Source organism: Melospiza georgiana, chromosome 12 (assembly GCF_028018845.1).
Source record: "Melospiza georgiana isolate bMelGeo1 chromosome 12, bMelGeo1.pri, whole genome shotgun sequence".
Classification (NCBI taxonomy): Eukaryota; Metazoa; Chordata; class Aves; order Passeriformes; family Passerellidae; genus Melospiza; species Melospiza georgiana.
The window spans coordinates 9,119,166-9,132,427 of NC_080441.1; the positions used below are offsets into that span (position 1 = coordinate 9,119,166).

At 43.4% G+C, this 13,262-nt stretch overlaps 2 protein-coding genes across 4 annotated transcripts; one reads left to right on the forward strand and one right to left on the reverse strand.

Moving 5' to 3' along the window:
• The first annotated feature begins 1,314 nt into the window (after positions 1-1,314).
• On the forward strand, positions 1,315-7,338 carry MCTS1 (MCTS1 re-initiation and release factor). Its single transcript, XM_058032776.1, has 6 exons — positions 1,315-1,413; positions 1,990-2,142; positions 2,814-2,911; positions 4,009-4,142; positions 5,172-5,239; positions 7,115-7,338. The coding sequence occupies exons 1-6, from the start codon at positions 1,403-1,405 to the stop codon at positions 7,194-7,196; spliced, it is 546 nt and encodes a 181-aa protein (XP_057888759.1). The 5' UTR covers positions 1,315-1,402; the 3' UTR covers positions 7,197-7,338.
• Positions 7,339-9,849: 2,511 nt separating this feature from the next.
• Positions 9,850-11,745, reverse strand: C1GALT1C1 (C1GALT1 specific chaperone 1). 3 transcript variants are annotated; one of them, XM_058032773.1, is made up of 2 exons: positions 11,700-11,745; positions 9,850-11,227 (listed from the first exon to the last, which is right to left on the reverse strand). In XM_058032773.1, the coding sequence occupies exon 2, from the start codon at positions 11,220-11,222 to the stop codon at positions 10,266-10,268; it is 957 nt and encodes a 318-aa protein (XP_057888756.1). In that variant the 5' UTR covers positions 11,223-11,227; positions 11,700-11,745; the 3' UTR covers positions 9,850-10,265. The 3 variants fall into 3 exon arrangements, with proteins under 3 accessions (XP_057888756.1, XP_057888758.1, XP_057888757.1); XM_058032775.1 differs by lacking the exon at positions 11,700-11,745 and adding an exon at positions 11,638-11,657; XM_058032774.1 differs by lacking the exon at positions 11,700-11,745 and adding an exon at positions 11,346-11,466.
• Positions 11,746-13,262: the final 1,517 nt, after the last annotated feature.

Consider the following 13,262-nt stretch of genomic DNA (forward strand, 5'->3'; position numbering starts at 1 on the left):
TTCAGTGAGATGTGCTGTCTTTCTCAGAAGGGTGGAAGTTTACCTTGTGTTTCTATCATTTGAGGTAGGATATGATGAATTTTTCATTATAGTTTTAAAAGATGTTGTTTGCACAGCAAAGTATTATTTGATGAAAGTTTTTCTGAGGATCACCAGAACATAAGAAATAGTTTGTCAGTATGATTAACTCCCATTTTTATTTTCTAATCCTGGGGATTAGCAGTATCACTGTGTTTCTTGATCATCACTCAGTATTTTTAGTGATGCTACAAAGTAGATGAAGGTGGCATTCATGAATGAAATGCTTGACTATTTATGTAATGCTATAGTTAATTCCTATCCTTTTAAAAAGTTATTAGTGTGTTTGTTTCCAAAGCTGTACTGCACTGTTTGAATGATACCATGTATAAAGCTTGATTTTACTTTGTTTGGCTGATGTAACTTTTAAGTATTAGATTTTAATTACGTGTTATAGTATCAAAGGTGATTAAATTGTTTTGTATGGAAAAAAACCTCGGTTGTTAGCACAATGATAACCTGGTGTTTTATGTCCTCTCTTCCCTCCCCTTTATGCCAATCATGGCATTTCCCTGACTCTAAAAAGAGACTGGGTAATCACCTGCATGCCTGTTTATATAGCAAACACCAGCCTAAAGAACAAACACAGGTCTGCTCCTCAAAGAGTGAAAAAGCAGTGTGGTCTGCTTATGGCTTTCTATTCACAATTGCTGCATCGTGATGGCAAGACCTAATTTGATTCTAAAAAACACTATGGATGGCTCTCTCCACCAGAATCCATCTGTCTGGATGACATCTTCTCTACAAGCCAGGCTTCTGCTCCCTCCCCACCCTGAAGATGTGGCACTGTCACCTGGGCCTGGTTCCCTGCCCAGCTCCAGTATCGGCTGTTTGACAAGAACTCTATTTCCCCCCCCCCCAGAATGCTGTTGACAGTATCTTGTGTCCTCTGAAGCTGTCGTGAGGATAGCTTCTGCTCTGCTAGTTTGAAGATGGCTGTGTTTTTTCCAGTTAAACATATTTTGTGTTTAAATGATGCCAGTAGCTATTAGCACTTCGCTCTTCTTATTTTACCAAAAATCGATACATTACCTGGGAAACAGCACCGTGCCTGTCAGTACCAAGCAGCCGGTGGCTGTGAAAGCCCAATAATAACAACAATAATAGCAATAATAGCAATAATACTGCGTTGCGCGGAGGGCAGCGGGGGGCAGGGGGCGATGCGAGGCGGGCGGCGCTGCCGGCTGGCCCCGCCCGTTCCGCGGGGATGGAGCGGCGCTTCCGGCGGGCGCGGAGCGAGGCACGGCCCGGCCGGAGCCGCGTGTGAGCAGCGCCGAGGCTGTGGCTGCCCGCCCGCCGCCGGCCCGGCCTGCCCGCCCGCAGGATGTTCAAGAAGTGAGTGCGGCCGGGCTGGGGGCGCGGGGGAAGGAAGGGAAGGGAGGGGAAGGGGCCGGGCGCCCCCTCAGCCCCGGGCTCGGCGCTGCGCTGGCGGGAGCGGCCCCGCGGCCTCCTCGGGCCCCGCCGCCCGGAGCCCTCGGCTTTGCCCTGGACACTCGCTCGGTAAATGGAGCTGAGTCATTAACTTATCCCAGCCTGGGCTGGTGCAGAGCGCCGGACGTGTTTCTGTGGTGGACGTGGAGGGTTCGCCTCGGAGCAGGGCTGTGGGTGTTTGTGTTGCTGGCACAGTTCTCTTGGAGTTGGGTAAAATAGCGCAGTGGGCCGGGGTTTATCTGTGACACTGAACACGCGCTGTGGCCGTACGGAAAGTTTAGGGGGGACCCCCTGCCTTCCCCCAGCCCAGGTGTTCCCCAGGGACAAATTTAACATTAATGAAATCCTGCATTTGAAAGCTGGACAGTCAGTCTGCTGTTAGACCTCTATAGTGAATCTATAAACACTTCTGAAGACAGCTCCTGAAAAATACATCTTTTGAGGAACAAACTGCATTTCTAAAACACTTTCATTTGACAGATTTGATGAAAAGGAGAATGTATCAAACTGTATCCAGCTGAAGACTTCAGTTATTAAAGGTATCAAGAATCAACTGATAGACCAATTTCCTGTTATTGAACCATGGCTAAACCAAATCATGCCAAAGAAGGATCCAGTCAAAATAGTAAGATGGTAAGTATCTCTTCTCTTCAACTTTGCTTTCAAGGTGCTAGGATTGCTTCCTTTGTATGTTTCCTTTGTATAGTAAATAAACCTACCACCTTTGATAGGCGTTCATCATCTCTTAATAGCTAGTTAGAAAGTTGTGCTTTAAAGGCACATGCTAGTAGGATGCTTGAGGAGCTTAAAAATGCTTCCTAGTAGCTAATGTGTAGTGTACTCAGGGTCTCTCCAAGGATCAGCCTCTTGTTGAAGGGAAGTATTCAGCTTTATGCACATGGAAGCTCAAAATTGTTTGGATTCCTGTCAGTAACATTTTGTACTATTTTTGGGCTTCCATGTATTATCTCGATTATTTTACTTTTTTTTAAAATAGAGGGTAGTACATTTTTCCTGAATCCTCATTATTTGCTCTTTGTATTGCATTTAAAAAGCAGTGCCAAGGAAATGCAGTTTGTGTATTTGGTCAGTAGGTTTCTTTTTTCTCCAAGGGGGAAGAAGGAGACCACTGCTGAAGAACAAGTCATAAAAAAAGATAATATTTTTAGTTTTAAATTTTGTTGCTAATTGACTGTTTTTATTCTCAGGTGCTAAGATAGACCAGACTCCATTAAGTAAAATACTGTATTTAAAGTGTAGAAGGGTTAAGTAGCTCTTGGATTTTCTTTTTTTTAATCTTGCAGTCATGAACATATAGAAATCCTCACTGTGAATGGGGAGTTGCTGTTCTTCAGGCAAAGAGAAGGGATTTTTTACCCGACGCTAAGGTTGCTTCACAAATGTAAGTTTTCTGAGGGGGGCTGTGCTGGGAAGAGCAGGGTGACAGTGTGATTCCACAGGACATCTCTAGAAACAAATTAAAAAGAGCCTCCATTCCATATATTCAATGCAAATGCATGTTCCAGAATAGATGTTAAAGACACAGTATACTTTCTTAACTGGAATTTATTAATTTTCTATTTCACATGTCTGTGCTAATTGCCTCCATGCTATATGCTAAGCAATCTGAACTTAAGTAAGAATTAAGTTGTGTAAAGCTCTGTAAAAAATCTTGAAAGGCTCTCTTAGAACAGAGATATAAGTTTGCTATTGTTGGTCCCTATCTTTTTTCTTTCAAGTCTTTTTGTTATACAAATACTTGTAAGTTCTTACTAGAAAAATATTCTGTCTTCCTGAGTTTAATGATGTATATATATCTGTCTCCTGTAGAAACTTAGGCTGCATGCTTTTTACTTTTCACAATTTATTCTTGCAATATTTTCTTGCTGTTCTGCTTGATTGTGTTACTCTGTTTTGAATCCTAAAGAACCTTATTCAGTCAGATCTCAGTGTTGGAAATGCTTCAGCAGGGTGCCTGCCCTTGAAGGATGGCTTGGAGAGCTGACAGCTTTCATGAATTTTGTCTGTGTTTGCCTTTTTTGTTCTGTTAACGTTAAACTGTTTTTCTTTCACGTTGGAGTAATTTGTAAGAGTACATGGAGTTTGCAGGATTTAAGACCCCTTGGTTTTAAAATCTCTTAGGATGGGCACTTGTGTGGTTGTTTTCCCTAGTGGAAAATTGTTGCTCAGTCTGTGGGTCTGAGAGTGTGCAGGAGCCATAGCCTGAAGTGCTGGAATACCTTTGGTTCTCAGATAAAAGATGTGGTCTGGGAGGACAGTACCTGTGTCCCTTTGGGTCGGTGTTTGTGTCCTTTGGGGTCAATATTTGTGTCCTTTTGGGACAGTACCACCCAGCAGGAGCTCTGGTAATTGTTTCTCATACTTCTACCCTTGCAGGACCCTCTAGATCTCACTGCCCTGTTTAAACTGACTTTACAATGAGCTGTTCATGTTGTCTGGTGCTGTATTAATGGCAATGCTGTGTCTTTCCCCTCCTAGACCCATTTATTCTCCCGCATCAGCAGGTTGATAAAGGCGCCATTAAATTCGTCCTGAGTGGAGCTAATATAATGTGCCCTGGCCTGACATCTCCTGGAGCAAAGCTTTACCCTGCTGCTGTTGACACTGTTGTTGTATCCTTTTTAAATATGAATTCATCTCACTGTGGGATGAGTTACATTTCTGTTCTTGTGTTTTTCTCAGTTGATTTTTATCTGTAGTACTTTGAGTTTTAATTTGATTTCATGAAATAACTAATAATCAGAAAGGAGATGCAGAGGTTTAGATATTGCTTGGCAAGGTTAAAGTTGTTAATATTTTTTCACTTACTGTATGTTCCAAACCACAGAACTATTCCTGCTGTACTGTTGGGTGGGCTTCTGTTCCATTAATCTCATTGGTAAAGTGGAACTCCTTAGTGATTTTATGCAGAATGCTAAAAGTAGATGAGGTACAGTGCAATTTGTGCCCTGCCTTCTTAGTCAATCTTGTATTCCCTTCAGAAGAATTCTCTCCTATTCATAGGGAATTAGGAAAGGTGAGTAGGATCAGCTTTACTGCAGTCAGGACTTGCTCTCTGTGTCTGATGAAGTTAGTGTATGTCAAATGAGGAAAGTGTGCTAATTCACTCCTTATATTACTGAGAAAAGAACCCTGAACAAATACAGCATTTACAGCACCAAGCTGTGCTGTTTTTGTTGTTAGTTGGATGCTATAGGAAAAGATCAGCAGTGAACATCATGTGCTAAGCTCTGAAAAGGACACATGTGATTTCAGTACTTGTGGTTTTTAAATTGGTGTCTCAATTCTTCTGTGCCTTGGAATCTAAAATGGCCCCACAAACATGTGCTGTTTTGTTCCAGAAAGGCAGAGACTGTCATCTCTGTGTTAGGCACAAAGGAAGAAATTTAGTACTGGGAGATTTTTTCTGTAATTGTTGTTCCAAGTTCATAAATGCATGCTTTGTTCTGCACACTGATTCAGTTGTTAAATTCTGTGCACTGTTTTGCTTATCTTTAAGAACTGGAACTCTAGAATTACTAAAAGATTAAAAGTTCAACACTGGCTTTTGAAAGTGTTTTTGGAAGTAATTTCTTTATATTGCTTTGACTTTTCTGAAACAGTTTAAAAAGAACTCTGTTTTCCTTAGCAGTAATTTGTAGGCAATTATGGCAGAGGGGAAACAACATGCATTATGTGTGGGAGTAATGAAGATGTCAGCTGAGGACATGTAAGTGTTTTAAAAGCTGAAATGTAACCTGTCCCATGTTATTATTCTTGTGTTAGTTTGGAGTATAAGCACCACTGTCAGGGTTACTGCACTGCTGTTGCAGCATGTGTTGGGTACAGAGTAATACCTGGGCTAGGCAAGAGGTGTAATTTGGATTTGAGAGGATTGAAAACATTGAAGAGATTTTTGTCTGCAGAGACTCAAAGTCCTGCTGGATCTTGGTTGCCTGTCCAGGCTTTTTTTCTCTGTGGCCTGCTCTTTTTCCTCAGGGTGTACCCACAGCAGCCCAGCATTCCTGCTTGATGTGCTGACTAACTTAACTGAGCCTCTTGTGAAATTTAGAGTTCTGCTCAGGATAAACAGAAAACTGTTTGAGAAGGAAAAGAGATACAGAAAATGGAAATGGATGTTAGTTGTTCTTGGCTTTCAGATAGTGCTAAATCATAAGTAGCTAAATCACTTTGTCATTTTAAGTTCTATTAACATCTTGCAGGATGTGAGGTGCACCCAGCAGGTTTGGGCTGTGTTGGTTTCCAGACCTGTCACTTGGGGCAGTGAGGAAGCTTTTTTGGTGAAAACAAGTCACTCTTTGTGTGGGTAATTGTCAACAAGCCTGTCCTAAGTCATAATAGTAGCACAAGGCAGAGAGGGGGGAATGTCTTGGAGGACAGGGATGCAGAGGGACTGCAGAAACCTGGATTTGGACCTGCTGTAGCTGTTGAGGAATTCTGTTCTTCAGGATTCTTTGTGGTGCTTCAAAAGACTCCAAGAGTAAGTAGAAAGAAAAGCTACCTGTGTCCCAGTCCTTAGAGAGCAGTGACACGCTGTGGTCATTGCAAACCAAGGTCCTTTGTATACCTAACTTCAAATCCACCAGCCTTGCAGCTGAATATCCTGTTCCTGGGAGAAGCAATATGAACTGGAGAGGAAGATGAAGTGATCCTCCTCTCTGCAGCCTGTTAACTGCTTTTTTTGTGTGATGTTGTTCCACAATTTTCTGGTTTAGGCAGTGGGATTTCAATCTCTTGGTGTAATTACTACATATAATGTGTTAATATTGTGTTAGCAGCATTTCCCTTCCTGATACTTTTGGGCAGGTTGTGTAGGTAATAGAACACTTGGTGTAAATAGAGTAAATGATATTATCCAGGGGAATGAAACTTGTTCTCACTCCCAAAAAGAGATTTGTTTTGTTTATTGTGGCAAAACTAGTTCATTGGTGTTTTTTTTTTTTAACTGGAAAAATAAACAGACAAAAACCAGTAATTTTTAAAAGATGACATGAATCAAAAGATAGTCAATACTATGGAGGATAGCATGTCTCTAACAAGCTGAAAGTCCTTGGCACGTAAATTTAGCATTTTTAATTCTTTATGAAGTGGGTAGATGACCTGCAACTAGAAGTGAGGCAGCTCACCTGCATTTGATTGTGTCATTGGTACACTTGGAACCTGAACTTGTTAGATTCTACATTCCAGTCATCCTGTACCACATCCTGTGCTTGGAGGGGAGGTGCACAACTGCTGTGCTACTTTGATGCAGAAATGGTAAAATGGAGAAAAGTAGAAGTGTTGTCTAAAGAACTGTGTCCCACAAAGAAGTAGTAAAAATGCTGTGGAAAGCTGTTGAAAAGACGTGGAAGGCAAATATTGTCCTCTTATCAGTCAGCAATGTGGGCACATGTAATAACAAATATTGTTTCTTGTCCACCTGCTGTGGAATATAATGACTTTGTGATTGGTAGCTTTCCTCTTCCAGTTGACAAATCTTGCAGTTTCTACTTGAAATAATTTTTGTAGTGCTGTCGTGTTTAACATTTTGTAGTGCTGTCGTGTTTAACCTAGCTAATACTGCTGTATGTTCTTCCTCCTACAGTGAGAAGGTCAACAAAGGGATTGGTATTGAGAATATCCACTATTTAAATGATGGCCTTTGGCATATGAAGACATACAAGTGAAACAACAGGAACTGTTACTCCAAAGGAATGCACTTAGATTAAATGTGGACTGCTTTGTAATTCCTTGTTTTTAATGTGACTGAATGTACAAATTATTTTGTTCTGTGGCTATGCTAAATAAATCAGTTGAATGCAAAAGTACTGTTAGGCTACAATAGTTTTCTAGATTTCTTTTTATTACAGTTTGTTTTGTCTTAAACCTGAGTCTTCAGTGACTGAAGATATTTGATGAAAGATTCTGCATGGACTGTGAGTAGACTGTTTCAAGTGGAAAGGAGGAAAAAGCCAAGAAATGTTTACATTTTTGTGCTCTTCTAAAAGCATAATATAAAGTGTGTGTGAAATATAAATATGGTTTACAAAACCTCTGAAGCATTTCAGATTTTTTCTTGACATCTTGTTAGTCTACCTAGTCTCTTGAATGTGGAGAAATCAGGTTTTTTGACATTATTTTTTAACTTATTAAGAGCATTAACTTCATTTTACTTAAGGATTTTCTCTTTTTAATACGCATTTATCTGTATAGGATTTATGAACTCAGACTGATATGTGGATTAGAAATTCTTTTGTGGTGGCTCATATCTGAAGACTGTATGTATGTTCAGATTTCTACCTGCCAACACTTTGATACTGCTCTCCTTCTAGAGGAGTTTGTAGTACTGGTGGGCACACTGCCAGTGAAGTGTGTGCCACCCTGGTGCCTGATGCTCTCTACTCCCTGTGTGCCGCCTTATTTTAGGAGCAGAAACAAAGTCACTGTTAAATAAAGGCATGACAGCAAAACATGTTTTTCAGTATAGCCAGGAGCAACTTTTTCAGGTGGAACTTGAAGAGCTCTCAGCTTGTGCACACTGCCACATGTCTCTGTACAGCTACAGAAGGGGTTCAGGAGCACTGTGTGTCTGTCTGGATAACCCAGTCCTTTGTTCAGCATACCCAAAGCTATGCCTATGGAAAAATGGAATACTGTAATAAATTAAGGAAACTTTTAAGGTCTACCACTCATAACTGTCTCTGGAAGCATTTATTAATACTTCAAGTCTTTAACACATGCATTTTACAGCAGCAGAATGTAACTTGGTGTGCCAGTGCCTTGTGGTGCTGTTCTGCAGGCTTGGTTTCCCCACCCTGGACCTTTACAGATGACAGGAGCCAAGGTGTTCTCCAGCTGATTCTAAAGCCAAGTTAAATCATGGCAGAAGGAATGCTGCTTTTAAAATTCTGTAAAATTATTTACAAGACTCTACTTCTGAAAATGACAGGGTAAATCTGAAACTATCAATGTGGGAAGACAAAATTTAAGCAGTGTTGCAGAAAGAGTTCTGATCATACCTCAGAATTTCAGAACGCTGGTGAACATTTAAAGATTTCATTGTAAATGTATTGATTTCTGGTACTATGGGAAATCACTTAATGCTTCAGTGTTGGTGGGGTTTTTTTGTTGTAAAATGAGCTAATCTTGCTTTTTGTGGTTTCCATCTTACCTCTTCCTGTTGTCCTACAGCACCTCAAGTCTGTGACAAATAAGATTTTTTTCTTGTTGGAATTGTTCACTCTCATTCTTCAATGACTGCTGTTGCTGCAGGGGGGTCAGAACTGTTTTTAATAATCAGAAACACTGAAAGTTTTGCTTGCTTTATCTGGTTTTGTCGAAGTTTTTGCAGCTGTATTATTCTGTAAGGAGATACAAGTCAAATAAGGCTTAATTTATAAACCAGATTAGCAAAACATCAAAAGTACAAGTTCTACCTGGGTTTTGGCAGCAATTGTGTTGCTGTCAGCTGAGCTCTCACTGATGAGGGGATGAGCAGGTGCTTCTTGTCTCACCTTGCAAAAAGCAGCTGAGCTGTGGGAGCCTGTATGGGGGTCTGAGCAGTTGTCTTGTCAAAAACCTGATGCTTAAAACAAAAAACCCAAGATGTGGATATTCTCATCAGCTCTGAAGCTGCTGTTTCACTTCCCCACCTGCCCACTTGCAGCTCAGGGTAGGGTGTTACAACCGGTTGGTTAAAGGTGAGAGAACAGAGTCTGCTCCTGTGTTTTATGAATACTGTAGTACCAACAAAGCCTGTGACAGTCACAAATGTAACAGAGGGATGTAGTACCTTTCTCAAGTCTTGAAACACCCATGTCAGGTCACTGAATTCTAAATGGAGTAAGTACTGAAGTGCTCTTTGTTTACACAGGCTGTGGGTGGATAGGAGTGTGACCCAGCAACTTGTGTAAAACTGAGTGCCCTCTATTGTTAAAAAAAAAAAAGCATGAAGAAATCCCAAACCAAACACCAAATTCTACTGACAATTAACCAACCTCTTCCTTGTAAACACTATTACCATCCACTAACAGGAGTAAAAATAATACTGAATCTTTATTCTAACTTGCTTGTAGATGGAGTGAAATTTTAAATGAGCAATTAATCCTGTGCTAACAGACTCCCTGACCATGTTAATACCTATGCAAATACAGTTTATCTTTCTCTTTTGTCTGCTTAGAAACAGTAGTCCAAAGGGCACTTGATATTACTCTGCTGCAAGGTTTCTTGTCACCTTGCTTCCTGCTGTTAGAAGGCTGTACATGAGGTGGAAGGTGCTATATAAGCTCAAGATATTGAGTGTGTATTGAGTGTAAAAGAAATAGATTAAAGTTACAGTCTTTGAGACTGAATCTGTAGTCAGTTTTATTGGTACAACTTAGAAAGGTATAAAGACATTCTAGAAATGCCTGGAAGAACTGAAATAATCAAAGTCTTGCAAAAATATATTTTTAAGAGTAGACTAAAGTCCATTTCATTTTCATTAATAAATATTTACATGTACAAACCCCCCCCTATAAACTTAATTTCCTTTTATAATAAACATTAACATCTTCTTTTTATAATTTCATTCCAGCACTGCCAAAAGCATTTCTCTATAAAAGATTTAGAAAAAAATCCTCCTTCCACTTTTAAAATGAAGAGCTTTCCCAACCCTCAATGTGCAAAAGAACCTGTACACCAGTACCAGAACGTGTCAGCACAACTGTGTGTTGTGAGAAGAGCCACCCCAGGGCTCCTCCTTGCCCGAGGCGCCGTCAGTCGTTGTCGGAGCCCGGAGGGGGCAGGAACACCAGGGCGTCGCTGTAGGAGTGGCCGTAGGGCCGCAGGCGGTACACGCCGTACATCATCACGTGCATGTGGTTGGGGGCCAGCCCGCTGAAGGTGATGGCCATGTCGGAGCAGCAGCCGTCCACCACCTGCTGCGGGTGCGTGGACATGGCCTCCTTGATGAGCGCCCCCACGGATTTAGTGTTGAAGACGTCTTTCCCTTCGGAATCTTCGGCGTTTTCGGCAAACACGCCGCCGTACTTCAGGCAGATTGCCAGCTGTTTGTCCTCTGCCAGTTTCCAAATCATACCTCCCTGCTCTGGGCACTTGTCAGGGTCTTCAAGAACACGGGAGAGGCGTCTTAGTGACTCAATGCTTAAGACGATCCCTCCCTCGCCATCTACATACTCAAGGTCACCAGATTTCACAGTGTGGCCTATGTAAAAAGGCTGAGAGGGGTCTTTTTTCAGTAAGAAATACTTGAGATTTTCAATTATAGCAAATGTTGTTGGATATGCAAGGAAGAACCAGCTGAATTCATCCTTATAGCGTTCGTACGCGATCTTGTAAGCTTTGCGCATCATCGCCCACATATCGTTTGTGTTGACGGCCACAGAATCGAACACTTTGACCTTTTCTGAGCTGTAGAATTCTGCCTTGTCACAGTGCTTGCTCCAGGTCTCCCTTGCTGCAGCCCAGTGCCCCAGATCTTTTGGTTTGACAAGGATGATACAGTACACATTGATGTTTTTACTAAGCTCCACACGTTCCCCTTCTGAGAGGTTTAAGACATCTTCCTTGTTGGGAGCCTGGATGTGATGATGCTCGTGGTGATGTGCTTTGGTCCCATGGCCCACCTTAATGTGTCCGAGGAGCGTAACCAACATGCAGAAAACTCCTCCAAGCACCACACCCTTGATGAAGGAGCTGCTTTCAGAAATCATTTTTCCTAGAAAAGAGACGCACTGTAAGAACTCACAGGAATAAGTGCACTAGTGCAGGTTCCATACGGTTCTAATGCAGTCCGCAATCTCTAAACCCCGCTGCAGTTCCCTCATCTCCCGCACCGGGACGAGGCTGGTGAAAGCTGTGGCGATATCCAGGTTCCCGGTCGGAGCTCTCGGTAAGGGTACGACACGAGCCCTGTGCCCCGGCCCCTCTCCGCTGCCGTGACCGCACGGCCCGGGCCCCGCCGTCTCCTCGCCCGCAGCACCGAGAGGCGGCGGGACGGGCTCGGGCGCTGACGCGGCCCGCGGGGAGCCCTCCCGGAGCCCGGTCCCCGCCTGCCCCGCTCCCCGGCGCTCGGTGCCGGAGCCGCCGCAGCTCCCCAGACTCCCCGACCCGCGGCCCCGGCGGTACCGCCGCTCCCGCCGCAGCTCCCCGAGCTCCCCGGCCGCGGCCCCGCCGCTCCCGCCGCTCACCGGAGCCGCGCGCGCCGCCCCTTCCTGCGCCGCCGGAAGCGCCGCGCGGCCGCCCCGGGCTCCGTGCGCTCGGTGGGGCGGGGGCGCCGCCTGGCGGTGCGCGCCTGGCCCTGCCTCCCTCACGGCCCTGCCTCCCTCAGCTCCCCTCAGGGAGGGGAACAGGCGCGGGCCCTGCTGTGCCAGCGCAGGGGTTAGAGAGTCTGAGCCTTGACAGTCGCGCTCCCAGCGCCAGGGACAGTCGCTGCTGGGACAGAAGGCTCTTCACGGCGTCCTCAGGGACAGGCCGGGTGCCCCGCTTGGCTCCCCACACACCGTACTGACACAGTCACACCAGGCTTCCCCACCCGTTCGACCGCACGTTTCCCATAGCTCAGTCTCGGGTGTCCCGTCACACAAAGGGATTTATTCCCGGCACAGCAACATCTAAACAGTTCGAGGTGGTGCCTCCGAGGAGAATCCCAGTTAAACAACCCCTGGGCTTTTATCCCGTCACAGTGCCACAAGTGTCACAAGTGTCGCCCCCTCTCACAAATGTCACTCTCCCTCCTCAGTCCCCTGCCCCTGTCCCAGTCTCTCTGTCCATCCACCTCACTAGCAGAACTAGCCTAAAACTGTATCCAGGATCAAATGAAATATATCCAGGTATATGTAGGATCAAATATATATCAAGTATATCAGTATTTCAGGTATATCCAGGGACAAATCCCAGAGATACTGCCATAAATTTCCTAACCAATACAATAAACTGTGCTTAAAGCATGGCACATTTCACTTGTTGCTCTGCCTCCCTGGCAGATAGCACAACACACACAAAGTTAGTTAATATTTAGAGTAAACCAAAACCCTTATTTACAACTGATACAACCTTTTATTTCCTTCAGTGATAATTGTTCTGATCTCCAGATTGTCAGAATCTTTTTCATCAGCTGTCAAGAACTTGGAGTTGACACCTGATTTGAACGAGCATCACAGAACAACAGTTTGCTCCCCTTTTCCACCTGCTTCTTGGGGAAGAAAAAAAAAGAAAGAGGTTTTACAAGTTTTATCTCTTTGTTAACTGATAAACTATACCCTTAAGCCAAGACATTGATTAGGATAAAGCCCTATACAGGTTTTGTCTATCTTGTAAGTTATATCCTGGTTGGATGAATATAGCAGGTTTTATATTAGTCAATTTACAGCTGAGGTGCTCTGGATTTTATGGCACCTGTCTGGGTGCGTCAGATGCCTCAGTTATTTGGTAAGTTTTTTTTTTTTTTTTAAGGCTCTATTGTAGAATTCAATGCTCAACAATGTTACATTTGGCAAAAAGACCTGTGATGACTCCTTAGCTCTTCTGGCTAAGGAGAACAATTGGTTGAGGTTCAGATAAAACTGTTACAAAATAATTCCTTTGGTTGGCCCAGTGCATGCCCAAAATGTCTCAGTTCAGTGGAACTAATGCCAATTACACACAGTGATAGGAGAGCACTGTAAGCTTGTACAGGTAGGGGAACATCACTCATCCTGTATTTCCCCACCTGACTGCTTTAAAGGAATAAATATGTGGACAGTCAGGTTTTT